At 46.1% G+C, this 27,637-nt stretch overlaps 1 protein-coding gene across 4 annotated transcripts in view; it reads right to left on the reverse strand.

Annotated features, from left to right (window-relative positions):
- Positions 1 to 27,637, reverse strand: part of TRAPPC9 (trafficking protein particle complex 9) — a 715,201-nt gene that overhangs the window by 499,169 nt on the left and 188,395 nt on the right. For all 4 annotated transcript variants that reach the window (XM_017501725.2, XM_017501724.2, XM_037728923.1 and 1 more), the window contains one exon: positions 15,513 to 15,665. In XM_017501725.2, the coding sequence (XP_017357214.1) occupies positions 15,513 to 15,665 (153 nt within the window). The remainder of the gene's footprint in view (positions 1 to 15,512; positions 15,666 to 27,637) is intronic.

Below are 27,637 nucleotides of genomic sequence, written 5' to 3' on the forward strand. Positions count from 1 at the left end.
CCATTGTGGAAGACAGTGTGGCGATTCCTCAAGGACCTAGAAATAGAAATTCCATTTGACCCAGCAATCCCATTACTGGGTATATATCCAAAGGATTATAAATCGTTCCGTTATAAAGACACATGCACACCTATGTTCACTGCAGCACTGTTTACAATAGCAATGACCTGGAACCAACCCAAATGCCCATCTATGATAAACTGGACAAGGAAAATGTGGCACATATGCACCATGGAATACTATGCAGCCATAAAAAAGGATGAGTTTGTGTCCTTCATAGGAACATGGATAAATCTGGAAACCATCATTCTCAGCAAACTGACACAAGAGCAGAAAATCAAACACCACATGTTCTCACTCATAGGTGGGTGTTGAACAATTAGAACACATGGACACAGGGAGGGGAGCATCACACATGAGGTCTGTGGGGGTGGCTAGTGGAGGGACAGTCAGGGGTAGGGGGTTTGGGGAGGGATAACATGGGGAGAAATGCCAGATATAGGTGACAGGGGGATGGAGACAGCAAACTACCTTGCCATGTATGTACGTATGTAACAATCCTGCATGATCTGTACATGTACCCCAGAACCTAAAGTACAATTAAAATATATACCATATATATATATACACATATATATATATACACATATATATATATATACACATATACATACATAAAAAAAGAAACCAAGCAGAAGGAAGATAAGTCTATACCAATGGTTCCCAAACTTTGCTGCACATTAGAATCATTTGGGGTGCCTTGAAAAACTGTAAGTCCGGTTAAATCTCCATATTTAGGACTAGGAGCCAGGCAGGTTTATTTTTATTTTTTAAGATCCCCTGGTGATTCCAGAGCGCAGAAAACTTGGAGAGCCACTGGTCTATTCTTGCAGTAAATATGACGGCACAGCAAATCAGAGAAATGCAAGTCATTCAGTTTTCCTGGAATACAACCCACGGGAGGGAGGAGGGTGGACAGTGGGCCAAGCAGCAACAAGGGCAGACCGTGCAGGCCACGGGAGAGACTTCCCTGAGTGTGACGAGATGACACCAGAAGTCATCCAACAGAAGAGGGGCACAGCCAGATTCTGCCATCAGAACATGACTGTGGTGACAATGTGGAAGATAGTGAAAAAGGGGACAAAATTAGCAGCTGGGAGCCCAATCCAAAGACTACTCAAATGGCAAAGATGAGAAATGACAAAGCCCTGAATCAGAGCAGTGACGTGGACACGGGGAGAAGGCGTGAAAATACTTAGAAAACCACATTGCCAAGGCTTGGTGTGATCAACACGATGAGCTAACAGTAAACCAACCCTCGGTGATCCATACAAATCATCCCTTTCCTCTTGGGACAAAAATACTCTGAAATCCCTGTCCTGAACACCTAGCTGACTTATCACGGTGAGTCACCACCAGCCTGGGTGGAAGGGGCAGTAATGAGAACAGCCAGCTCAGTGGTGCAGGGGATGTGGGCTTCAGCTGCCTGCAATGGGAATCACCTGTTGCTGGTGAATAACAAACACCTGGAGTTTCATTCTAGCCTGCTGGTTTAGGAAGTTATTTTCCAACCCAAATTTAAATCAAAGAAGTGAGTCAGCGTCCCCACCTACAGGGCTAACAGTGGCTAGGGAGAAGTGCACTTACAGATTATTAGACAGGTGTCTGGGGCATAGTCAGCTTAGGGGTGTTGGAAAACTTTCCGTCTCTCAAGGAGCCCCAGCACCAGCGATGTGCTCCTGAGAGTTCCAGGGAAGCAGGAGAGGGCTGACCTTTTCCTCAGCTGCGCCACCACACTGTGAAATTAGTCCCTGTGAGTCAGACGGCAGGGAGGTGGCACGGGCTAAATATAATGATGGGCAGGCTGTCCAACGCATCATTAACCTTTTTCCTTCAGAACAAAGGCAGATAACCCACCGAACACAAAACACAAGCAGCGCATAATATGACAAATGGCCAACATAATCCGAAAATAATTGCAGATCTGAATTAAAATGTAAGATGTGAATTGACTGCAACTCGAAGACGTAGAGAGCTGGAAACAACAACGCTCCCCTCTTGTGATGTGGGAAGAAAGTTGGATAAATGAAAATTAACTTTCCCTGCCTGGTCAGAGAGCTGGGGCCATGGGGAAAACAGCTAGCCTGCGCATTTGCGGAGAGCGGCCCCTGCAGGGAAGGACACCCTGGGCTGTCGCCAGGGCCCAGGCAAACACCAGCCAAGGCAACACCAAGCTTCAGCTGCAACCCTACCGGGAAGAGGGAGCAGCCTGGAGAAAGCTGCTCCTTGGACCTGGCCCGGGGTGCCAGGCCAGCCTCCCTTTCTGTTTCACAGAGTCAAAGCAGACGGAAGAACAACAGAGATGGCAGCAGGGTGAGGGCACGGAGGGGAGCCCCGAGCCAACCTCCACCCAGACTCACCTCCCTCAGCCCCCTAAATCAGGAGCCCACAGGCAGGGGGCGACTGGGGGCAGAGGGGCACTGAGCCACGTGAGCAGAGGAGGACAGAGCCTAGGAACGAAGTGTAAGAGGGCCTCGGATGGAGGCCTCAGGTTTTCCAGTGTTTCCTGGTAAAGAGGAAAAGGAAGAACCTCCAGCTGAATGGGACAGAGCTGCTCCTGAGGCAGAAAGAACAGCGAGAGTACTGGGGAGGATGCAGCCACCAGGAGCTGGGGACTAAAAACAAGTAAGGCTCCAGCCCTGCCCAGGAGATGAGGGTGGGGGAGGGGAAAGACCAAAGTGCAGGTGCGCCTCCCATGCTCAGGACCCGCTGACAGGGAGGCCGCAGCCCCTCCTTACCTCCTCCCCGTGCAGGGGATGCCCGGGCGGCGCCTCAACACCCACCTCGAACCCTGGGCACTCAGCCAGGACCTCTGCTCTCCCCGGCCCCTGGGTTCTCAGGAAAAAACCCAAGTCTCCATGAAATCCCTGGCCTTCTTCCTAGTAACACATGATTGTGGGAAAAACTCAGGCATGTAGAAATTGCAAAGAAAAAAAGAAATATTATGGCATTAAGATTCCAATCACCTTTGTCTTTGAATTCTGGGTAATTCAGGATGAGTCACTGTTCTTTAAAAAATAAGACTACGAATTCCAAAAATTAGTATTTATTTTCAAGAGCAGTAGCAGACGAGGACAAAGACACTGAATAACTGTCCCAATTTCAGAGTACAATACGGGGGAAGGGGCAGGCTATGAAAGTGAATATAATGTGTTCAAGAGCGATGGCTCTCGAATAAAATTAATTCCTGACCACAATGATAAGTGGAAGCATCCGTTATCATTAAATTGTGAAGAAGCAAAATATAATGAAATGCCAAATAGAAATTTTTTTTTCACACCAGTCTCCCATTCTGGACAAAGAACTGAACTGATTCCAACTTTCCACAAGCAGTTTGTCTTTCGCCTGATAAACATAAGGCATTTCAGGCAAAAAGAACTGCACTTTTCTAGGGGACAGAAGAGATTCTAATGGCAGCTCATGAAACTACTTGACCTGCTACTAAATTGTGTGCTGCAAACCCAGCATCGTCCAAAGGTGACAGCATACAGGGGCCCCGGGGAGAGGACATCCTGGGAAGAATTCTGCCTCCCAAGCTATGGGGTCTCCCCCACTGCATGTCCACCTGGCACACTCCTGGTTAAGACCTTCCTGCCTGCCTCACCCTTGAGTAATTACACTTACCACCTGCCATGCTCAGATGAATCTCAGATGACACTTCCAAATCTAGCCCACTCAGCTTCTTTTATTTTTTGAGTCAGGGTCTCACTCTGTCGCCCAGGCTAGAGTGCAGTGGCACAAACACAGCTCACTACAGCTTGGAATTCCTGGGCTGAAGCAATCCTCCCAACTCAGCCTCCCAAGCACAGCTCATTTTGCTTATTTTTTGTAGAGATGGGGTCTTGCTTTGTTGTGCTGACTAGTCTCGAACTCCTGGGCTCAAATCTTCCCACCTCTGCCTCCCAAATCACTGGGATTACAGGTGTGAGCCACCACACCCAGCCCCACTCACCTTCTTAAAACAGTTTCCCATCATACCAGCCTTCTTTTAAAAAGCTGTCAGCGCTCTCCACTATCTTTCAACAAAGCCCAAATTACTTCTGGAACTTCAGGCCTTCCACAGCCCACCTGGGCCTGCCATTCCCACAGGGATCCCCTCCTGCTCCTGCGTTCTCTAAGCTATCCAGACCGGCCTTTATTCAGGGCCACCCTGTGACCTGCATCCCTGCTGGTGGTGTCCAGCTCATCTTCAGTCAGGACCTGTTCAAAGACCCTTCATTCAGGCCAGGCACGGTGGGTGGCTCACGCCTGTAATCCCAGCACTTTGAGAGGCCAAGGCAAGTGGATCACCTGAGGTCAGGAGTTTGAGACCAGCCAGGCCAACATGATGAAACCCTGTCTCTACTAAAAATACAAAAATTAGCTGGGTGTGGTGGTGTGCTCCTATAATACCAGCTACTCAGGAGGAGAATGGCTTGAACCCAGGAGATGGAGGTTGCAGTGAGCTGAGATAGCACCACTGCATTCCAGCCTGGGTGACAGAGTGAGACTGTGTCTCAACAATAAAAATAAAAAAATTTTTAAAAGACCATTCAGAGTTCAGAAAGCAACACCAGATCATCACAGCCAGACAGCTCTCCCACCTCTGAACTCAGGGTGTGGAACACTTGGTGGCCTTTGCAGTGCACCTTCTGTCCCTCACTTGATAAATGTATGCCAAGAATCTGCTCTGACCAGGCTCCGCTGTGTACGGGGAAAGGAGAGAGCACAGGGCAGCTGCAGGGGAGACACAGGAAGAACGAGCTCTGTCAAGAGAGGACATGGAGGGAGAGGACACACGAGGCTTGCAGGAGGGAGGGATGGACATTCGAGGGAAGAGCGCAGATGAAGGACGAGGGAGGGAGCGCAGAGGGAGAGGGAGAGACATTGGGACCAGATTACATAGAGCCTTAAACACCAAAGTGAGGAGCACATTTGTTTTTGAGAAAAGTCTAATACATACTGGAAGACTGATTCCATAGAAGATGGATTCAACAGTGCCAGGCTAGTGACAGGGAGAAGAGTGACTAGGCTCCTGTGATGGCTCAGATAAAAGGCGTTTTGCATGGGTACCAAGGCAAAGAGGGACAGAGGATGGAGGGATACTTAGAGAAAGAACAGACGAGCCTTGGGGATGAAACTCCAGCAGTGAGAAACCGTCCAGAACAGCCCCAGGCCCCTCACTAGCACTTCCGGGCAGATTATGATGGCTTTCGCCACCAAAGGAAACATAGGAAGGTAAGCCATTCTGGAGAGAATGACATCCATCAGAGTTTGGATAAGCTGAATTGGAGGTGCTTTTGGGAAAATGTCAGGAAGCCAGCTAAAAACATTAAAGAGGAATTCAGGACAGAAATAGACATTTCAGAGTCATTACCATCATGTTAGAGCCTGTGAAATTATTTAGGAACAATATGGTGTAAGATAAGAATTAAGGACAAAACTGTTAGGAACATCCATAGCTGGGATGCAGCGGTGAAGGAGAGTCGGGAACAAACGGTCCGTGTGGCATGGCAAGGGCCAGGGGAGAGAAGCTCCCACCTGCAGGAGGCCTGCCAGGCCACTGGTGTCTCATGAGGATGAGTAAGTGGCAACCACAGAGGGGTGGGCTTAAAAGCCTGATTTCAACATGTGGAAAAGTACGAGAAGGATGAGAAAGTGAAGAGGAAAGAGGAAAGAGCAGCCAGAGAGAAACCCATGGTTTAGAGGAGGATTTGGGCGTGTCGGCTGAGGGACTGGTACAAAACTGCTCAAAGCATGGTGTGCAGAATCCCCCAGAGAACGGGTCCGAAACGCATATCACAGCCCAGCACCCACAGAAAGGGATGTCGAAGAGCCGGGTGGGCCAAGGAATCTGTGTTTTAGCAAGGACACTGATGCAGGTGGTCCATGGACCATGACCTAGAAAAACAAGGGCAAGTTCAAAAGTCCAAAGAGAAAGGATACCTGACCCGAAGACAAGTCAGAGAATTTGCCTCTGATGAGAAGAGGAACCCATCTTTCTCCAGGACGAGACAGATGGAAAAGCAAGTGTATCCTAGAGGAAAAGGAGGAAGCAGAGAAGTTTTCTGCCTGATGGTCTCCGTGGGTCTTTGAAAAGAGACCATCTGCTGAGAGGAAGGAACACAAGAGTGGGGGAAAAGAGTAGCATGACAATACCCAAAACTAGGCACACACTTACTGCCATGTTTTAATGAATGCATGTTTAGTGGGACGGCCCTATGATACAGATCAGCATATTTTCCCCATGGTGTTCAAGTTCATGAGATAAAATGAACACTACTCACCAAAGTCAACCTGTTCCTTCGTAAGCAGCAGATGACTTAAGGACCCCGTTTGCTGCCCACTCTCTCTTACCCTTCTCTCTGACAAGGACAGGAAGATTCCTTACATGAACTGCTATCATATCCCCACTTTTTTTTTAAATCAAGTCTCCATTTGTCCAAAAGAACTGTGAAATTCACTTCCCAGCAAACCAGAAGTTTATAGCCACCACAAAAATGGACCTAGAAATACTGTTCTGTTTGTTCCCTAAGGCAGGGGCCTAACAGCCTCTGGTGCTGGTCGGTGGCCTGTGAGGAGCTGAGCCACACAGCAGGTGAGTGAGCTCCGGCCTGAGCTCCGCCATCTGTCAGATCAGCGGCGGCGCTAGGTTCTCATAGGAGCACAAACTATTGTGAACTGTGCACATGAGGGATCTACGCTGCACTCTCCTTAGGAGAATCTAATGCCCGATAATCCAAGGTGGAAAAGTTTCATCCCGAACCATCCCTTCACCACCCCGGTCCACAGAAAAACTGTCTTCCACAAAACTGGTCCTCAGTGCCAAAAAGGTTGGGGACCTCTGCCCAGAGGGAAGGAGGGAGTGGGTAACAGCAGGCAGGGACTCTGGCGCTGCTGTGTGAGGCCCTGGACAAATCATTCCACCTTCCTGGGACTCGGGTTCCTGTCCTGTAGACCAAATTGATTAGCTGACATCTACCATCTCATCTCATTCTGTGATACTAGGGATCACTATTTCCCATACTGAAATTGAAATGCCACATTTAATTATCATGTCTAACAGAAACCGTCAGCAGGGAAAGCTGACATTTCTCTTACAAAACCAAAAGCCAAAAAGTACACAGAGAAAGAAAACCAAATTAAATAATTAATTAATTGAAAAGGAAACCAGAGCAGGTGAGGCTTTCATCCCACTGTCAAGAAACGGCAACCCCGAAGGCAGTTTTCATCTGCGGCATCAATCCCAATAAAATCAAAACACTAATTTATCAATCTTCCTGACAGCTCCCTATGCTCAGACACATCCCTCAGACAAAGAGGGCACACGCAGCAGCCTGGCTCAATCTTCTGGATAATTCCTTCATGAAAACCTTCTTGGATAAAATAATTTTTCCATCCCATCAGATGAGAAAGCTGTCTGATATGCAAAAGTATTATTACTAAGGTATTTCCAATTCCTTTATTCTTTTACAAAATACTTCATTGTGGAATACAACACTGATTGACAAAACCGTCAAAAATAAAGGTATCGCTTAATGAATTATTATGAAGCCAACACCCTAGAAAACAGCACACAGGTCCAGAAGCAGAATTTTGCCAGCCCCCCAGAAGCCCTCAATCTGGCCATCCCAATGCTGACTTCCTCCCTCGGCCCACAGGGCCCGCCACCCTGACTTTCTGCTAGTCACTTCCTGGCTTCTCTTTGCCATTTTACCACCTAAGCACGCAGCAATGAAACTACAATTTAGCTGTGCCTGTTTGTTTTTAAATATGCCATTTAACTCTCCCTTAAACTACAGATAGCCTTTTCATCTCTTTGTTTTGTGTCGTGTGTGTGTGTGTGTGTGTGTGTGTGTGTGTGTGTGTGTGTGTGTAAAACGCACATAAGTTAAAGTTTGCCACTTTAGCCATTTTTAAACGTACAGGTCAGCAGCATTAAGTACATTCACACTGTTGTGCAATCATCACCACAACCCATCTCCAGACCTTCATCTCTTTTTCCCCCTGATAATTTACTTATTGAGGGAACCAATTAATGGACTGCAGGGTTTCCTGGAGTCTGGACTGCCAACTCTGTCCCCATGGCGTAGTTTAACAAGCTTTTCTGCCCTCTGAAATCCTGTGAATTAGTAGTTAGAGCGAGAGTGCTGATCAGCCTCAGGTGTGATTCTGGGACACTGCTAATTCACAGAAGGTGCTGTGTTCTCTCAGCAGGAGGAACATAATGTGTGGTTGTCTCTTATTTTGTTATGTGGATGCTTACTGTCTCGACCCATTAATCTATTAGGGATAGCAAAATGATGATATTCTAATTCTATCATCCTTTCCTCAATTCTTAACTCAAATATTCTGTAAAGAGAGACTCTCCTCGTCAACTGTTATTAGATCACCCAACTGCACCGTCTAAATTAAAAAGGCAGAATAAACGCTCATTGCTTACCATTTTCAAAATGATAAATCACTTCCCCATCTTTTTGCAAGGGTGCACAATTCTCCCTAGTACCACTGAGAACTCACGGATTGAAACACTTTGCATCCTTATTGATGCTCAAATTGCCAGTGGTCACCTCTTCCGGTGGAGCCTTTCAACACAACCTCCGTGCTCTCTAACAGCTCCTTTGCTGCAAGTTTGACAATACGCTCCAAGACCACCTTCCTGCTCTGTTTCCTGCTCCCCATCTAGAACTGGTTCTTTCTCCAAGAAGCACTGGTTTCTCTGAGTGAGAAGGTGTGTTGAAGACCGGGAGGTGGGCATTAAGAAGGCTCAATGCTGCTGGACTGCTCAATTTCTAGACTTGGACAGTGTACAAGGCTAGGAGATTGATAGATTTTCACATAGGTCACGATTTCCTGCTGATATTTTTATTAAAATTCTAGACTACAAGATTTTTACTTAACCTCATATCTGACATCAGTTACTTCCTGTCTTCCATATGAGAATCTTAGTTCAAAACTAGATTCAGATGATAGAATGAGATTATCACAGAATTAATCATTTACTTTATTCCACACTGACACAGTTTCAGAATGTAAGTACTAACACTATCTCCACCAAAAAAATTACAGAGAACAGTTTAAAAATTACTTTCGGGGCTGGGCCTCGTGGCTTATGCCTATAAACTCATCACTTTGGGAGGCCAAGGCGGGCAGATCACCTGAGGTCAGGAGTTCAAGACCAGCCTGCCCAACCTGGTGAAACCCCATCTCTACTAAAAACACAAAAAAATCAGCCAGGCATGGTGGCACACACATGTAATCCCAGCTACTCAGGAAGCTGAGGCAGAAGAATCACTTGAACCCAGGAGGAGGAGGTTGCAGTGAGCCAGGACAACACCGTTGCACTCCAGCCTGGGCGACAAGAGCAAAACTCCGTCAATACTTTTGCGCTGTACATAGTGGCGCATGCCTGCAATCCCAGCACTTTGGGAGGCTGAAATGGGGGATCAATTGAGCTCATGAGTTCAAGACCAGCCTGAGCAACATGGTAAAGCCCCATCTCTACAGAAAACACAAAAATTAGCCAGGCATGGTGGTGCGAGCCTGTAATTTCAGCTACTTGGGAGACTGAGGCAGGAGGTAGGCTTGAGCCTGGAAGGCAGAGGTCACAGCAGGCTGAGATCACGCTACTGCACTCCAGCCTGAGTGACAGAGCCAGGCTTTGTCTCAAAAAAAAAAAAAAAAATTACTTTTGCATATGATTTCCCATGTTCCCCCTATCTTTTAAATTATTGTGATGGATACTGCAAGAGCAGGTTACCATGACCTACTATCTTCTCCCTTCGAATGCTCATTTGGTCTTAGCTATACAAGCAGCTGCATGTTGTATGCTCACCACAAGCCCTTATGACAACGTCTCTAGTTATTTTGGCTATCCTTCCCTAGTAGTATCCTCAAGAAATCATGAGAATGTAATCCTTGCAGCCTTGCATGTTGACACCAATTTGTCTAAGCCCTGTATACCTAAAAGTTAGTGTGGCTGGGCCTAAAAATCTCTGGCTCACATTCTCATCACATGAGTATCTAGATATGGTCTAGATATATGCTATTCTACTGGCTTCTGGAATACTGCTGCAGTCAAAAAGTCCAATGATAATCTGATTTTATTTCATAAATCACTTGCTATTTGGGTCTGAAGGCCCAAAAGACTTAATCTTTAACTCTGGTAATATAACTAGAATATGTCCTAGTCATTCTAAGTCAAGATTCTCATGTACACAGTGTACACATTCAAGAAATAGTTTCGAGGGTTTGGTTTTTTCCTTAATTACAGAAAGTTTTTTGTGAATTACAGTTTTTCACATGTTGTGGTTTCATCGTTTTGGTTTCCTTCTCTGGAGTCTCATAGCAGATGTATGTATGTATGTATGTATGTATGAATGAATGTATGTATGTACGAATGAATGTATGTATGTATGTATGAATGAATGTATGTATGTACGAATGAATGTATGTATGTATGAATTAATGTATGTATGTATGTACGAATGAATGTATGTAGGTATGTATGAATGAATGTATACATGTATGTATATATGAATGTATGAATGAATGTATATATGAATGTATGAATGAATGTATGAATGTAGGTATGTATGAATGTATGTATATATATATGAATGTATGAATGATGTATGAATGTATGTACAAATGAATGTATGAATGAATGTATATATGAATGTATGAATGTATGTATGAATGAATGTATGCATATATGAATGTATGAATGTATGTATGAATGTATGCATGCATGCATGCATGTTAGATCTTCTTTGCCTACTTTCTAAGTGTGTCACCTTCTCTTTAATCATTTTTCTTAATTCTTTTTTCTCCTCTCTTTTTACCTTCTGTTTCCCTTTATGTATCTGACAGGTACACTTAACTCACTAGAAGCTACACTGCTAAAAAAAAAAAAATTCTTATCTTTCAAACTCTTTCCTGAGTTATATCCATCTCATTTCTGAGTTTTTCTCATTCAGATTTAGGTTATTCTTTTGTACTTCATGTCTTTTAGCTCATTCTGGATTTTTGTGATTTACCTCAGCTTGTGAGCATGTTCTTCTGGCAGACTTTCATGGTTTGCAAGTATGTTGTCTTGCTGCTTACATTTTTACTAGAATCACTTTACATAGAGTTTGGCTGTGATTCTATTCTGTTGACCAACTTTACACGAAACTAGTTTTTATGAACTTTTAGGAGAGATCATTCAGGATAGCTCTTCCAGCTCTGGTAAATCTTCCAGCTCTGGTAAATCTACATACTGTATTCTGTGTTTTTGGGTGGTACTCAAAAATATAAGAAATTACTTTCTAGACCACTTAACTGTGTTATCCTCCCCGAGTTTCAGCCAGACCTTTTCTTTCCTTGGTTCTGCTATCTCACCTCTGTTCCTAGCGGCTTCTCTGCGGGTGAGGCTTTGTTCTAGAGGGATTATTTGCACTTGTCTGCTATTGGAATATGCAAATTCCTTCACATTTCAGCTGCTGTTCTCAGCTTGGCCCACTGCACTGTCCAGTGAGCACCTGAAGGCTGTTTGGGGATTCCTGTGTGTGTGTGTTTCCAGCTTCCTCTTGTGCAGATGGTGAAACCATGTCACTATCAGTGGTTTGTCCACATCTACTTGTATTTTGGGGTCTGTGGGGATACTCAGGTATCTGGTTTTGCTGTATATTTTTGCCTATAGGTATTTGGTTTTTCTATTCTAGTTGTTCAGTCTACTTGACTGAATAGTTCATATATTCAAAACCTGTAACAGTTTGCCACTGTCTTCTAGGACTTCCAGTTTTAAACATAAAAATCCAAGGAATAAGAGATTTCAAGTATTATCAGGATCACAGGAAAAGAATATATTATTTTGTGGGTGACTTCTCTTACCCTAGGCTAGTTATATAAAGAAGATATATATCTCCCAAGAATTTGAAGATAAGGGAAATAACTTGCTTTCTGATGTTTCATTTAGAAACAATTTCTAAAATTCACTTAGAAATCAAAATAATATATCAAGAGTGCTCTACAAAATCTTTTTCTTGTTATTTTTTATTTTGATAAATATCGATCCTACAGAAAAGTTACAAGAAGAGACATGAAGATCCATATCTCTTTATCTAAAGCCACTAATTTTTTTATAATTCCAACTTTTCTTTTGGACTTAGGGGGTACCAGTTTGTTATATGAGAATACTGTGTGATGGTGAGTTTGGTACAGCGAGCGTAGTACCCGACAACTGGCTTGTCACCCCTCCCCTCACTCCCCGCCTTCCCTAGTAGTCCCCCATGTCTCTTGTTGCTGTCTTTATGAACATGAGGACTCAGTGCTTAGCTCCCACTTTTAAGTGAGAATATGCAGTGTTTGCTTTTCTATTCCTGTGTTAATTTGTTTAGGATAATGGCTTCCAGATGCATCCATGTTGCTGCAGAGGCCATGATTTCATTCTGTTTTATGATTGCATAGTATTCCAGGGTGTATATGTACCACATTTTCTTTATCGAATCCACTATTGATGGCCACTTAGGTTGATTCCATATATTTGGTATTGTGTATAAAGCCACTAATTTTTAATAATTTGACACTTTTACTTTAGTTCTCTGGATTCACATTCACATTGTTTTTCCTTCACTTTATTAAAGTAAGTGCAGTCAAATGATCTTTCCCTCTTAAATGCTTCTGCATTTATTTCCTAAGAACAAGAATGTTCTGCTACAATTTCAATTCCATTATCATATTCAATATATTTGCCATTGATACATAATATTATCTTCTAGTACACATTCGATTTCCTCAACTGTCCCAAAAAAGCCTTCCTTTTTAAAATCCAGGATACAGTTGGGGATCATGCACAGCATTTTATTGTTATATTGCTTCAATCTCCTTTAATCAAGAACATTCTTCCCACCTGCTTTTATAAAATGGGAATTATAACATTTACTTTATAGAGTTTTTGTGAAGATTAAATAGAAATAATGCAAATAAAAGTGGCTGGCCCAGTCTTTATACACAACATCTGACAATGCTCAATAAACATTCATTATCTTCCCTGTGTCCCACACTGCATGCAGGATCCCGGTCTATGCAGCAGCTCCACAGGTTGCTGGGAATTTTTTCAGTGGCGTCTAACTTCAGTAACTATAATTAAGGCAAGTCCATGCCTGAGAATGTGGTCCCCCACGAGATGTCTCTGAGAGTGTTACACTGTGAGCTGCAGGGAGTCGTCTCCCAGTTCCCAGAGGCCACAAATGAGCCTCTGGCTCTGAGTTTACAGCTGCGCCACAGAAGGCCACAGCGATGGCCTCATGCTTCCTCAGACTGAATTGCATGTCGCAAGGCACCCACCATGGACCAAGCTCTGGAAGGTTCTTCAAGCCTACATTTTCCTCCATAAAACTTAACCTGGTTTCCTCTGTAAGACTTAACTTAGAGATTCGCTGTCTCTTTCGGCCACATACTACGTAAACAACTGGCCAGAGCTTCTATTAACTGTTATTAATAAAGGGGGTATCTCATGAGTAACAGCCGTGTGCCATGACCAGGAACCAGGCCAGCGTCACATTTACAAACCACTTGATAGCCATAATTCGAGGTCTGGTTTGGTTTTACTTCAAAAGATAGAAGAAGGTATTCCCAGACTGCAAGTCCCAAATTGCCATTTGGCTGAATTTTTCTCTCTGACCTTAGAAGGGCAGAGAGAACGCCCCGGTCCCCTCTGCAACAAAAGGCAGAGGCACAGTAACAACAGGACAAAGTAAGTCCACGTTGAACACATAAATTCAAACAACCAAAACACAAAAAGCCAGGCTTTCCACTTGGAAGCCTTCTGCAGTGTTGCTCCGGACTGAGACGACACCAGCAGGCGGTGGTAGAAACCACGGTCACGGTTCCCTCACTCTTGCCTGGAGGCCACGTGGCAAGACATGCCCCTGGCGTAGCATCCAGTCCCAAGTGTTCTGAGGACAGGTGCTAGGCACCACTTGTTCTGCCAAACCCCCTTCTTGGGAAAAAAGAAGTCAGAACCTAGGTAACCCTCTATCCACTGATTAAAAAGAAAAATGCAGTTCCGTTCTATAAAGCCATTTACAAACAAAAACAAGCCATTTCATCAGACATTTTAAAGTCTTGGTATAATTTTCAATCCTCTTGACTTTTTCATTTTCTAATGTGTCCAGCCCTAAATCTGTTTTTCTACCTTTGTTAATAATATAAAAAGAATAGTTTACCAAGTACCAGCAATGTACAAGAAGCTCATGCTGACTATTTGCAGGGGCGCAGAGAGCAAACTCCATTGAGGGCGTCTGTTAGGGACTGAACTGCCTCCCTACTTCCCCAACTGCATCTGCTGAAGGCCTAACCCCAATGGGACAGCTTTAGGAGGCGGAGCCTTGGGGAGATAATTAGGTTTAGATGGAGCAATGAGGGTGGAGCCCCTTTAGGAGATGAGTACCCTTGTAAGAAGGGGTGGACACCAGAACTCCCTCTGTCCTCCACGTGGGGATGCAGCAAGAAGGTGGCCATCTGCGAGCTGGGAAGACGGCCCTCCCTCACCAGAAAATCACCATGGCTGGCACCCTGATCTCAGACTCCCAGTCTTCAGAGCTATGAGGAAATAAATACTGGCTGTTTAAGCTGTTCTGTCTGTGGTATCTTGTTAGGGGAGCTTGATCTGACTGATAGACGGCATACTGCCTCCCAATGAATGCTTCATAATTTGACATAATTCATCTATGAAATCTTTCTTTTTTCTTTTGAGATGGAGTCTCACTCTGTCGCCCAGGCTGGAATGCAGTGGTTCAATCTCAGCTCACTACAACTTCCGCCTCCCAGGTTTAAGCAATTCTCCTGCCTCAGCCTCCCCAGTAGCTGGGATTACAGGCTTGCGCCACCATACCCAACTAATTTTTGTATTTTTAGTAGAGACAGCGTTTCGCCATGTTGTCCAGGCTGGTCTCAAATGCCTGGCCTCAGGGGATCCACCTGTTTTGGCCTCCCAAAATGCTGGGATTACATCTTGTGTGAGCCACCACACCCAGCCAATCTATGAAATCTTATCTCTAATCAATCCTAATGTTACAACAAATATAAATTTCCATTTTTTCCACACTCCACCTCCTTATAGAAATCACCAGACTTGAAAGGAAAACTTTATCACCACAGCTAATTAGATATCTAAAGAATCACAGCAGTTACACTTGAAAAAATGCAATAATTCCTACATTCCACTAATTTAGAATGACCTCCTGGCAAATGAGTACAAAATAATAAAGAGTGAGAATTAAATCGTTTAGCTAAAAAGTACTGTTATTACTTTCAGACACATACAGTAACTCACTCTGTTAACAAAGTGCCCAGGAGGTGTCTCAGGCAGCTTGAGTTAATGAATGACAAGCAAGTTACAAACAGGAAACAGCAGGCATCAGGGGCCGGTGATTGCTACACTGTATCTAGGGGCCTAATGTGCTAATTAAAATTAGGAAAGAGCTTACCATCACTGAGATCCTGTAGGAGATTCTCCTGGCAGGAGAAATCCAGCTTCACTTTGATGTTGATTGTGAACGTGGCCACCTTCCCAGGCAGCAAAGGGAACTGGGCAAGGGTTTCCTCCAGCTTCCAGCTCAAGAAGTCGCCGTACAATTTTTCTACAATAATAGCAATGACAGTGATGAGGATGCTGTAACTCAGGCAGTATGGGACTTACCAATCCCCTGGAAAATTCTGATGCATTCTCAAAAGCAAAGGAAAAGGAAAGAAGAGCTGTTAAAATGTGTAAGATCAAAGTGACAAGAACATTCCAGAATCAAGGAGTGTTGCAAGGCAATCACTCCGTTTATAAACGAGGCACACGCAGGAAGAACCACCCATCTCTAGAGGCCCCGAGCCCAGGCCAAGCCATCCTGACTCCTTAGTGAGCAACTCCTTCTTACTGACCAAATAAATGCTGTTTTGCTCTTACAAACTAAATCAGAGTTAAACTAAATTTCTCCACAATGCATATTTTCTGTATTATATCACCTTAAAGAGAAACAGATCCAACTGTAGTAGGGAAAGTATATATTCAATATGAGACACCACTTCAGAAAAAGAGAATACAAAATCAAAACCCAAGCCAGATGCAGTGGCTCACACTTGCAATCCCAACACTTTGGGAGGCCGAGGGAGGATGAATCACTTGAGTTCAGGAGTTTGAGACCAGCCTGGACAACATGGCAAAACCCCATCTCTACAAAAAATACAAAAATTAGCCGGTGTGGCAGCATATGCCTGTAATCCCAGCTACTCAGAAGGCTGAGGTAGAATTGCTTGAACCCAGGAGGCGGAAGTTGCAATGAGCCAAGATCTCACCACTGCACACCAGCCTGGGCGACAGAGCAAGACTCCATCTCAAAAAACAAAAAAAATAAATAAAATAGCCAGGTGCGGTGGCTCATGCCTGTAATCGCAGCACTTTGGGAGGCTGAAGCAGGCAGATCACAAGGTCAGGAGTTCAAGACCAGCCTGGCCAGCATGGTGAAACCCATCTCTACTAAAAATACAAAAAAAATTAGCAAGGCGTGGTAGTGTGCGCCTATAGTCCCAGGTACTGGGAGGATGAGGCAGGAGAATTGCTTGAACCTGGCAGGTGGTGGAGGTTGCAGTGAGCCAAGATCGCGCCACTGCACTCTAGCCTGGGCGATGGAGCAAGACTCTGTCTCAAAAAATAAATACATAAAATAAAATAAAATAAAAACACAGAATTAAGGATGGCACCTTGGGAAGGGCCTTCAGGAGAGGTGTTTCCCTTGCTTTCTTGCGAATACACCAGTCTTTAATAAAAAGTCTTGAATGTTAAAGTCACATGACTTTGGTGCCTCTTCGACACTGACTAACTCAAGTGTCATGGAGAATAACAATCCCTTGGAGTCGAGGTTTCTTCATGTGTAAAACAGGGTAACAATTACTGCACCACAGGGTTATTTTACAAATTCAACAAAGTACTATCTGTAAAAGCACCAAGAAGACCAGGGCATTGTAAGGACTTCAGGGAACACTGGAGAAGGGAGACAGGAAGGGGACAGAGGGAGGCCACCGCTGGTCCCCTGGAGTAGCTGCGTCCCTCCACAGCTCCAGCTCCTACAACCCAGGCAGAGTATGACATGCTGCCTTGATATCCAGCAAAACCAGAGGGCCCCAAACAGCCTCACTTTAAGTCCCCTCCCGACTCTGCTCCTGCAGATACAGGGTCCCTCAGCTGAGCAGGCCCCCTAGGTGCGCACGGGAAGCAGATGCCGCACTGTGTCCTGAGTGGCGGGTATCAGTGCCCCACAGCCTGGGAGAGATTGAAATAAGCCAGTCACATCCTCCCCGGGAAGCCTGGGGCAGCCTCCCTCTCCATACTCCAAAGCCCACCTCCCCCAGCCCCTGCGCAGCTGCTCTCTCTGTTCCTGAGTACAGCCCCACATGGAGGTACATGGCACAGTCTCCTCCTTCCCCAGCTGTGAGTGTCTGTGACCAGTGAACTGCTGTCGGATGCACCTGTCCTGTGTCATGTCCTAGGTGTTTGGCTGTCCCTACATGGTAAGGCAAGAAACCCTCCTGACCAACACAAGGGTTAGGAGGCCATGAGCACGGGGCCGTCCTCCCACCAGGAAGGGCCCAGCTTCCGGTCTCTGCGAAGACCCTCTTCCTGGTGCCCCTGCAGCCTAGGAGGCAGGAGCAACCTGCTGCTTTCCTGCCATCCCCTTTCTGGGAACCAGTTCTCTATGCTAAAGTTCTGCAGTCTGAATAAGGAGACAGTTTTAGAGAGATGAAGTAACTTACCTATGGTCACGAGCTACAGAATCGATCTAGAATCCTAGATCCAAATGATTCCAAAGCCACATTCACCTCCCACGTGAAGATATTTCATGGTGAAATTAAAATACAAAGTCCTGGTCAGAGGACCCAGAATCAACCTCACAGGAGCTCCGTGGAAGACCAAAATCCCCATGAAAGAAAAAAGATACGTGGTGTGCTAACTCCGGAACACAAGGACAAACTGAGCTTCAAAATAAGCAGCCGTCCTCCCAGCCAGAGGTGTGCTTGACTGCAGCACAGTCCTGAGGAACTGGCCAGGCTCCCTCTGGAGCACGTCTGACAGACAGCGTTTATGTCTTCGTGTTTCCTTAAAGAAGGATACTAACACAGAGACAGATCCAGGGGACAGCGTCCTTGAAAAGTGTTTAGAAACCACATCACATTCATTTATTTACGTAGTCATTCACAGAACACCTCACATGTGCCAGACACTCCACGTGTTATTAGCTCACTCAATCCTCCCAACAACCAGTGAAATCATGGAAGGAGGTGAGCATATGTAACAGGTCATTCAGCTGTCCGTGGAAGACTTGGCATATCACAGATGCTCAATAAATATTAGCTGCCCTTCAGCATCACCCAGTCTACCACCTTAGATGGTGTAGTATTATCACCTTATTTTAGAATGATCTGGGAAAAGACAAATGGTTGGGAAAAGGATGACTGAACTGTTAAGAGGGCTGGTTCCTGGAAAGTCAACTTTAATGACAGTCTGAAGAATGAATGCCTATGTTCAGATGGTTTTGAGAAGCTGTGGGCTGGATGCAGTGGCTCACACCTGTAATCTCAGCACCCTGGGAGGCCAAGGTGGGTGGATGACCTAAGGCCAGGAGTTCAAGACCAGCCTGGGCAACATCGTGAAACCTCGTCTCTACTAAAAATACAAAAAATTAGCTGGGCATTGTGGCGCATACCTATAAGCCAAGGCAGGAGAATTGCTTGAACCCAGGAGATGGAGGTTGCAGTGAGATAAGGTCAAGCCATTGCACTCCAGCCTGTGCAACAGAGCAAGACTCCATCCCCATCCCCCAAAAAAGAAGCTGTGGCATTGGGTGAGATTCTTATAGGAATTTAGTGACCGAAAGGGAAATGGAGAATTGGAGGGAAGTATTATCCAAAACTCAAAGTGGGAGACGGAATGGGTAGACAAGCATCACCTGCAGCAGAAGGCAGTGCATCATATCCAGGTCTAGCCACTGTAATTATAGGATAAAAGTCTAAACACTTCAGCCAAGCTTTGGGGACAAAGCGCTGGTCGCATTGGTACTTCATGATAACAGGTTACTGAATTCTCCATCTGGAAACCCACTTCAACACACAACATTTGGCCCTTGGTTGCTCAGGGGAATGTGTGGATACTCACATATGTGATTTATCCTTTAGAAGGTAAGTCGCTCAGTCAGAGAAAGAACAAAGATCTGTCTCCAAACGGGACAAGAACTTCAAAGCCGTCTTACAGGTGAGAAAGCAGAAGGAAAAGGAGAGTCTGACACAAAGCCATGTCGTCAAGTGGGGTGCATCTTTCTTCCCGCTTCTTCAGAAGGGCTCTCAGGACATCTTGGCTCATTAGTAAGGAAGGTGGCTGGCGTCCTTCCTTCCCACCTGTCCTCTTGGGCCATGCCAGTTCTCTACCTGCTCGATGTGACCTCCTCCACACAGGGCCCTGGGCAGGCCCACCTGGTTCCACCTGGTTGCCACTCTTTGTGTATTCTGAGACTCTACCCTCCCACAAGATGCTGGAGCCCCTTTCTACTGTGGTCTTCTGGAGGGGCTGGTGCATCTGTGAGCAGCTGCAGAAGCTGTGGTGAAACACAACTGAAACTACAGGCCCGGCTTCAAACCCCAGCTCCCCGCCTTCCTAGCTTGCTTTTGGCCATGTTACTTTCATGGGGTCTCAGCTTCCCCTTCTTTTACAAGTAAAATGGGAGAAATAACAGTACCTACTTCTAGGGCTCCTGTGAGAGTTAGTGGGTTTAAACCATATAGACTACTTAGGACAGGCACAGTGCCCAGTGTATCTCAGTTCAGTGTCTTTTCTTACAATTATTCAGGTTTGGCAAAGAACACCACCATTAATAGGGCTCATAGCCCTCCATGCCTGCTACTTCCATGATGGGATAATTCCAATAAGTATTCAGGTGTTTAAGCTCCACCTCTGTGCCAGGCACTGCTTGAAGTTCATATGCTAAGGACAGAGGAGGCATGAGTATCACCACAGTGCAGGGCACACGCTCCTCCCAAAATCTCCATACACCAGCAATATCCACATCATCTGAATGAGCAAACTGGAATTCAGAGAGATCAAGTAGCTTCCCTAAGGGTACAAAGCTAGGATGTTCCGGAGTCAGGAACTGAACCCTGGCCCTCACACTCAGTCACTGTACCCCCATCCTCTGGCAGCTCAGAATGCAATTGCTGCCTGTTCTCCAAGCAGCAGCGCCCACGTCAGCCTGGGCCTCTTCTGTGCTGAGACAACCTGTCTACCTTCCTTCTATTTCTCCTTCAGTGGCACTCAGAGGTACCAGCCTGATGACACCACGTTAGACCCACCTTGATCTGAAAAGAAGCCTCTTAAAACAGGAGCCAAGAAGTGGGGAAAAGGACCCCAGGCAGTGTGGGTGCACAGGGGAGGGCGGGAGAAAGCACGCGTCCTTTCAGAAGCTGACATCTGGTGATGCCTCCAATAGACTCCTAGCACCGGGGGTCCCTGAAGATGCCAAATGCTTGCTCAAGTCCAGACCTCTGCCCCATCATGTGCCCATACTGGAAATGCCTTCCCCTACCTTCTCTGCCTAGCTGGATTTTCTAGAGCACTTGAATACCCAGGTCCAGGGTATCCACTCAGATATGCAACCACCCCACCCCTCGCTGTGAGGTTGGCGGCCCTCCTGCCAGGCCTGAAACACGTGCACATGCCTCCAGGACAGACACCAGCACTCTGCACCCAACTGTGTGAGTTGATCTTTCTGTCTGTAGCTCTCACTGGGATGTGAGTGTGAGGAGGACCACGTCACTGACCTTTGGCAAAGTAAGTAGTCATTCTTCAAATAAATATTTATGGAGGGTCTGCTCTGTGTTGAGCTCTGTAGTGGGCACAAAACAACACATCAGTGGGCAAACAAGCCAGTGACTGCTCTCCCTGGGCTCATGGTCTGACAGAGGACACAGAAATTAGGCAGGAAACTAGACCCAAGACAACAAAGTGTCGTGACTGGGTCAGTCTGTCTTGGGTACCCGACAGGACACAACAGACACAGGTGCCCAACTCTGGAGGGCCAGGGAAACTCCCTGGCAAGACCACCATTGAGACAAGGCCTGAGGGCACAAGAGGGTTTGGCAAAGTTCAAAAGAGGGAGGATGACCCTGTTCAACTGCTTCTGCACTTGTTGTCTGCGTTCACATGCTCCCTGGCACACGTGACGGATTTGACATTACACTCAAAACTCCTCAACACACACTACTCTTGCCATCTTCTTCCTCTTGAATCATCTATAGAACATCAGGAGTTTAGATGTTTGCTGATAATCCTTTTATTCTTGGAGCATGTGGCACTAACCTAATCTGGAAAACACATTAAATTTTATAAATTTTCCTGATCTCTTGTCTAAACCATAGTCCAGAAATGCACACTGCCTGCCAGGTATATTCTTGAGGGATTCTGCCAGCACCTGACCCCAAAATGGATGCTATTGCTTTCCCTTCCAAACCGTTTACAGCACCAAGATCCTCCCAGAGCTAACATTCTATACACATGTGCCCAGTGGATTCATAAATGGCACCCTGTGTTTGCTTTTCAATCCAGTCCATCAGTTCAGGATGGAATGGGATAGGAGAGGCCAGGCCACGTGAAACTGGTGCAGAAAAGCAATGGGGCCTGCCTGCTGGAGGCCAGGGCCCAAGGCCTCAAGAACATCGGAAGTGAGTGGCAACTTCTTTAAACGGCTATCCCAGGGCTGCATGGGGACTGGCCAACCTCCCTGTGGCCCTCCCACACAGCTGAGACACTGAGGCCCTTCAGAGCCTCCCTCTCAAGTGTCCTGTCAGACCACTTCTGAAACACGGGCCCCAAGAACCAGCCACCCCTTCGGGGCCTGTCCTGTGGCGGCGCAGCCCGCCCCACGGAAGCAGCAGCAGAGGGCTCTCAGGCTCATCTCCGGATGCACCAGCACATGATGGCAACGTCGCGGGAGAGGTATCCAGGAGTCCCCTCACTGTTGCCCTCCTTCCCCGCCCTTCATCCCTGTGCCCTAATTACCCACCAACACACACCACTCCCTCTGCCAGGAATGCCCCCACTGCTCTTCAAATACAGAAACTGTACGCATCCTTCACACCCACCTTGGAGGCTCCTCTCCTATGATGCCTTCCCACCCCACATCACTCCTCTGGGGTCCAGCACACGCTCATCGAGAGGAACACCACCCTGGTACCAAGCAGCTTACTCTTCCACCAAACAGTCAGAAACAGAAGGCAGGGACCAGACCTTGCCTTTGAATTTCACCACCTCAGGATGCAGAGTGTGTGCTAATTACAAACCCCTGCTTCAGGACAAAAGGGCTGTTCGCATCCTGGCTCCGGCCGGCTATCCTTCTGTACGTGACCAAAGGTCTGTGTCTCTTAGTTTACTCGTCTATAAAACGATCGTCATGCAGAATCAAAGAGTTGAAAGAAGTGAAATGCTTCCAAAAGTGCCTGGCTTAGAATAAGTACTCAACTAACGCTACTTACTCCTCCCACCCCTCAAGCCCCAGTCTCCTTCTCCTAACTCGATCATCTTCACAAGCCTTCACCAGAGCTGCATGGACGAAGTGTGATTCCTGCAGAGTGTCTAACACTGTGCCTCCTTTCAGTGAGTGCACGTTAGGGTGAGCAGCCGGCAGCAACCCTTCCCATGCCATGGCGTACAGGGCTTGGCCCTCGGCAGGCACTCAACAGGGCATGAGGCTGAATGTGTACGTGTGCCCAGACATCACCCTTAGAACAGATGGAAAAGAGCTACATGAGAAAAGCAGAATACCACAGTGAACGCACGATTAATTCTAACTACGTGCAAACATCTGCAATGAAAAAGAAGAAGAAAACATACCTATCTGCTCTTGTTTGTCTGAGTCATGAGATCATGGGTAGTTTCATATTGTTTTATATTTTTTAAATTTTCAGCAATAAGTACGTTACACTTTATAAACAAACACACACACACACCCCTATACACACACATGCACAGATATAAAACCATGCTAACATTACACTTAAGTCTCAGCCCACCACCCTACCCCCCACCCTCCTGTTTAGTACAGAGAGAAGCCCATGATCCACATGCAAGATTGACCTTGCGAAGGACCATGGCTCACCCAAGAGAGTGAAGTGGGTTCTGAGCCAATGCTGATGTTTTCAGTGGTGTCCTACAAGAGGGCCAGGCAATCGTGTGAACTGGTGACAAGGACAACAATCTGGTCATGGCTGCAGGACACATCAGACACCCACATCAGGAGGAGTGACTTGTAATGGAGACATGAAACTAAAGAAATACCATCTATTTTTACTGTGGGGGGGCACCTGCCAAACACAACCCGAAAGGAAAGAAGGGGGAGGAGACAAATATTTTGCATGCTAGTTAATGTTACTTGAATCATCATCACCAGCCAGCTAACCTCTATGGAGTCCTCCCATAAACCAGGTACTAAGACCTGTACGTCTACTGTCTCATTAAATCCATAGGCTGATTCTCTGACTAGGTCCTGCTATCACACCCATTTTAGGGAAGCTGCCTAGGCCATGCAGAAGTGGGTATAGCCAGGATTCAGCACTCTGCTTTACACCCACCCCTTCGTAAGTTCACTTGCTTAATCCTAAAAGCCTGTGAAATCGTGCTGCATTTCCATTTTAAGAAGTATACTATTTTCCTCATTTGTTACAGAGCCATGACATACCAAAGGCCCCAAACAACTACCTGGGAATCTGACCTTCAGGAGCTCCCAAATGGCAGCCCAGACACCTTCATTCCCTCCGCCCTCCCTGCGTTGTTTATTTTCCATCCATGCTCCCGAGCAGCTGAACACGTCGGACCTCACAGAGCTGATTAAAAGGCATTTCACTTTGTCTTAAGATCAACTTGTTTTGTAAACTTCTCCAGCGTGACCCTAGAAATGTGTAAAATGCTGAACCGTACAAGAAAGCCACAGCAATCATGTATAGGAGGGGGCAGCAAGTTGAATGACTTTTAGTCATTCAGGAATTTCAATGTCTTTCTAGGAGACATACCAGTAAATCCATTCACTGTGGTTAGTCAACATGCAGCAGAAATAATACAGGATGTGCAGTTGGAATTCAGTTCAATTCAGTGCACACGTCTGCCTCCTACACTGAGCTGTGAGCGCCTCAGGACAGGGTTCATGCATTATTCATGTGCCTGCACGGTGACTGGCATGTCAATGTGATGTAAATGTTTGATTGTTGAATAATACAAAGCCAAGTGAGGTAAGTGATATTGTAACAGAATATAAGCAAGGCAATGTATGGTAGGAGTGGCATAATTAATTCTACTTAAAGGGCTCAGGAAAGCTTTCAGGAGGCCACAGTGGATGGAGATGCGAATGAAGGATAGACTTTGAGATGCACAGAGGACGTCTGGGAGTTGGCAAAGTCCCGAATACAAGAAAGTGTGTCCGAAGGCAGCAGGAGTGCAGGGGCTGTGGCAGCACATCTGCGTTCCCCAGGGCAGAGCCCTGGATCACATTCACCCGGGTGTCCCCAGTGCCCGACACGATGGCCGCCACGTAGGAAGTGCTGAGTACAGGCTGCTGAGGAGTCCAGCAAAGGGAAGGGCAGCTGGCAGCCATAAAGACAGACAGGCGAGCACCAGAGGGAACAACCACTCCAAGAAAGAGCTGAGAGGACGCTCCCTCTGCTGCCCCTGCCCTGCCGCTGCTTTCACAGGGCACCGTGCCCCTGCTCGCCACTGAGCCTCCCACTACTCTCAGAGCTCCACGAGGACAGGGGTGACTGTGGTCCTGCTCCCCGGGGCACAACACCTGAAGCACAGCGGATCCTGAAGAAGTGTGCAAGAAAACGAGGGAAGGAGAAAGGTGGGCAGCAAGCCACACAGGAGGGATCTCACGGAATGCTGGGCTAAGAAACTGAGTATAGGAAAACCATCTCCACATGTTTTAGAAAGGTGACAAATGAGCTGACATTTCTATAAGATGACAATGGCGGCAGCATCAAACATAACAGCACCTTCCAGGAGGAACTAGCATTTACTGAACCCTAGCTGGAGCCAGGTACTGTATTAAGCACCTTATATGTAGTCTAACAACCAAAAGAGCTGTGAATGCCATCTCCAATAGGAGGGCACGACGGTCACAGACGCAACTTGGTCCAGGTCACCCAGCCAGGAAGTGGCAATGTCAGGACTCTTAACAAAAGTCAGTCTGATCCTAAATATTATAATGTTGACCATAATAAATAAGTTTAAAATTGAGAGTGACCTGACCTAGGGGCTTCTGACTAGTCTACTGGCCTGGCTGCCCCAGGGCCGGCGGCCGCAGCTCTGCCCAGCTCCATCTCTACCTCTGTCCACGCCCAGATAGGCAAGTGGGATTTGGTGTGAAAACTGAAGCAGAGATCCGAGAAACTGAATCCTTTCCCCACTCCCCAAGACACTCCACTATGACAATACCAAGAAGTAGAAGCCACTTTTCTCCAAGACTAATTTCTAAAATTTTGCCCTGCCTTGCCATAATGTTTTTTTAAGAAAAGGATTATATCAAAATAGCCTCATAAAAGCACCTTGGAAACAGACCAGGCCAGAAAGTTAGAAAGCCCAGCAGGGTGGGCAGCTCTCATACGGCACTTCAGCCAGCTGATTACCAAACCCCTCAGGTGCTGAGAATTACAAGGTAACAGGTTTCCCTTTGTCAACAGGAGCGACGGAGCCAATCATCTCCTCCCTGTCAGTGCTGCCCGTGGCCTCCCAAGGTCTCCGCGCACTCCTGCCTTTCCCGGCTTCCTTCGCTGTGGAATGAGCAGGGCTTATGCTGACTCTACTAGGTGGTTTCTGGTTTGGATTTGTTATGGTTTTAATGTAAGTATACCTTTATTCATCTGGGGAATTGTTACATTTCACCATCCCAGAAAACGTCTGACAACAAGGGGAGAGCTAAGTCTGTTTCTGAAACATGTTAGAAAAAAAAGAGAGAAAGAGAGAGAGAGATCCAGCCAGGAAATTTAGACAAAGGCACCTGTCTTCCCCAAGCCGGGCATGCATTTGTTTATTTCAGGTCAGCCTTAACGATTTAGATGTTCTGGTTTTCCAGGCCCTGGCAGACCAAGGAAGCCAAACCATCAGTCCTGGGACTGCCACCTAACAGCTACTCCTACCCACCTACCCTGTGCTAAGCACTGTGTCAGGTACTCCAGAGACAGGAAGGCATGTTCTGGAATGACCGCGCGAGAGAGGGACTGGATCCCGGTGAGTACCCAGATGAGGAACACCAAGCCTGCAGCAGTCAGTCAGCTTGCTCAAGACGAGTCACACTGCTGATAATACGAGACGCCAAAACCCATGTTCTTGTCATCATGCTAGCTGGACACTCTGAGGCTGCACCAGACAACCCACACAGACAGACGCAGTAAGCAACAGTGGCAACCAAGAAAGGGAGAGGGAAAAGCACGCAGAAACCAAGAGGGCAACAGGCCAGGCCCATTCCACATACACAGGCGCAGCAGAGTACAGAAGACATTCGAAACTGCCTCCTCAGTCCGTGCCCCGTCCAGTAACTAAATAATGTTCAAAGTCCCACCTTCAGAATCCTACTATTTCCAAGCATAAGGTATGCTCAGAGGATGTCTAACCACACTGCTTATGTGTGTACTAAGTTCCATGGCTTAAGAGTGACATATTCAAATAACAAGCAAGGGAATAGCTTCTTCCCCTCTGATGCCAAACCACCAAGGTATTTATAGCTAAGAAATAACACAGAGGAAATTCATGGTTCAGAGATGACTTTTCTACAGCCACAGCACAGTGGAAAGCTGCATAGCTTGGTTGTCAGATTTAATACATGTTTGTACCTTAAAAGTGGGCCTGTTTTCTCCCTTCCTTACTGTGGCACAGAACAGGGTGTCAGAAGAGGCTTTGCAGAATCCTATACAGTAATGCGCTGCAGGAATAACGAGCCATCAATTGGCAGTGGGGCATCTGTCACCAACTTTTATCCCCTGTGAAATTTCGTTTCAGAAATAATAGTCATTATTTAAATGCTAGCATTTAGGTAAGGGCTATCAAGTGAAATTGGTTACTTTATGTTGATAACAACAGAGGAATTACTGCTGCTGTAAACCTGAGACATGTAAGAACCCATTAATATTAGCTTTAACTCCAGGGATGCTGTGTTACAACATTCATGAGAAAAGCAATAAAAAGAATCTTGCCTCAAAACATTTATGAATTTTTAATTATAACAATACAGAGCCATCATTTTTTGTTAAAATATTAAACAGAAGAATGAAGAAATTAAGGGGTGTGTATGTGCATTTATGTAGACAAGTGTGTATATGTTTCTATTTGTATACACACATACACATCTTAGAACATTTGTGGAAACACTAATATAGTAAATTTTTCTTAATTTGAGCTTTATTACAATGACATCTATGACTGAGCAAAAGCAGGAGTTCACGTCTTTCACAATCTGCACACAAAAACTTGCTCATAAGTGGCCAGGCATGGTTGTTCATACCTATAATCCTCAGCACTTTGGGAGACTGAGGAGGATGG

Source organism: Cebus imitator, unplaced genomic scaffold (assembly GCF_001604975.1).
Source record: "Cebus imitator isolate Cc_AM_T3 unplaced genomic scaffold, Cebus_imitator-1.0 Scaffold284, whole genome shotgun sequence".
In the NCBI taxonomy this organism is placed as follows: Eukaryota; Metazoa; Chordata; class Mammalia; order Primates; family Cebidae; genus Cebus; species Cebus imitator.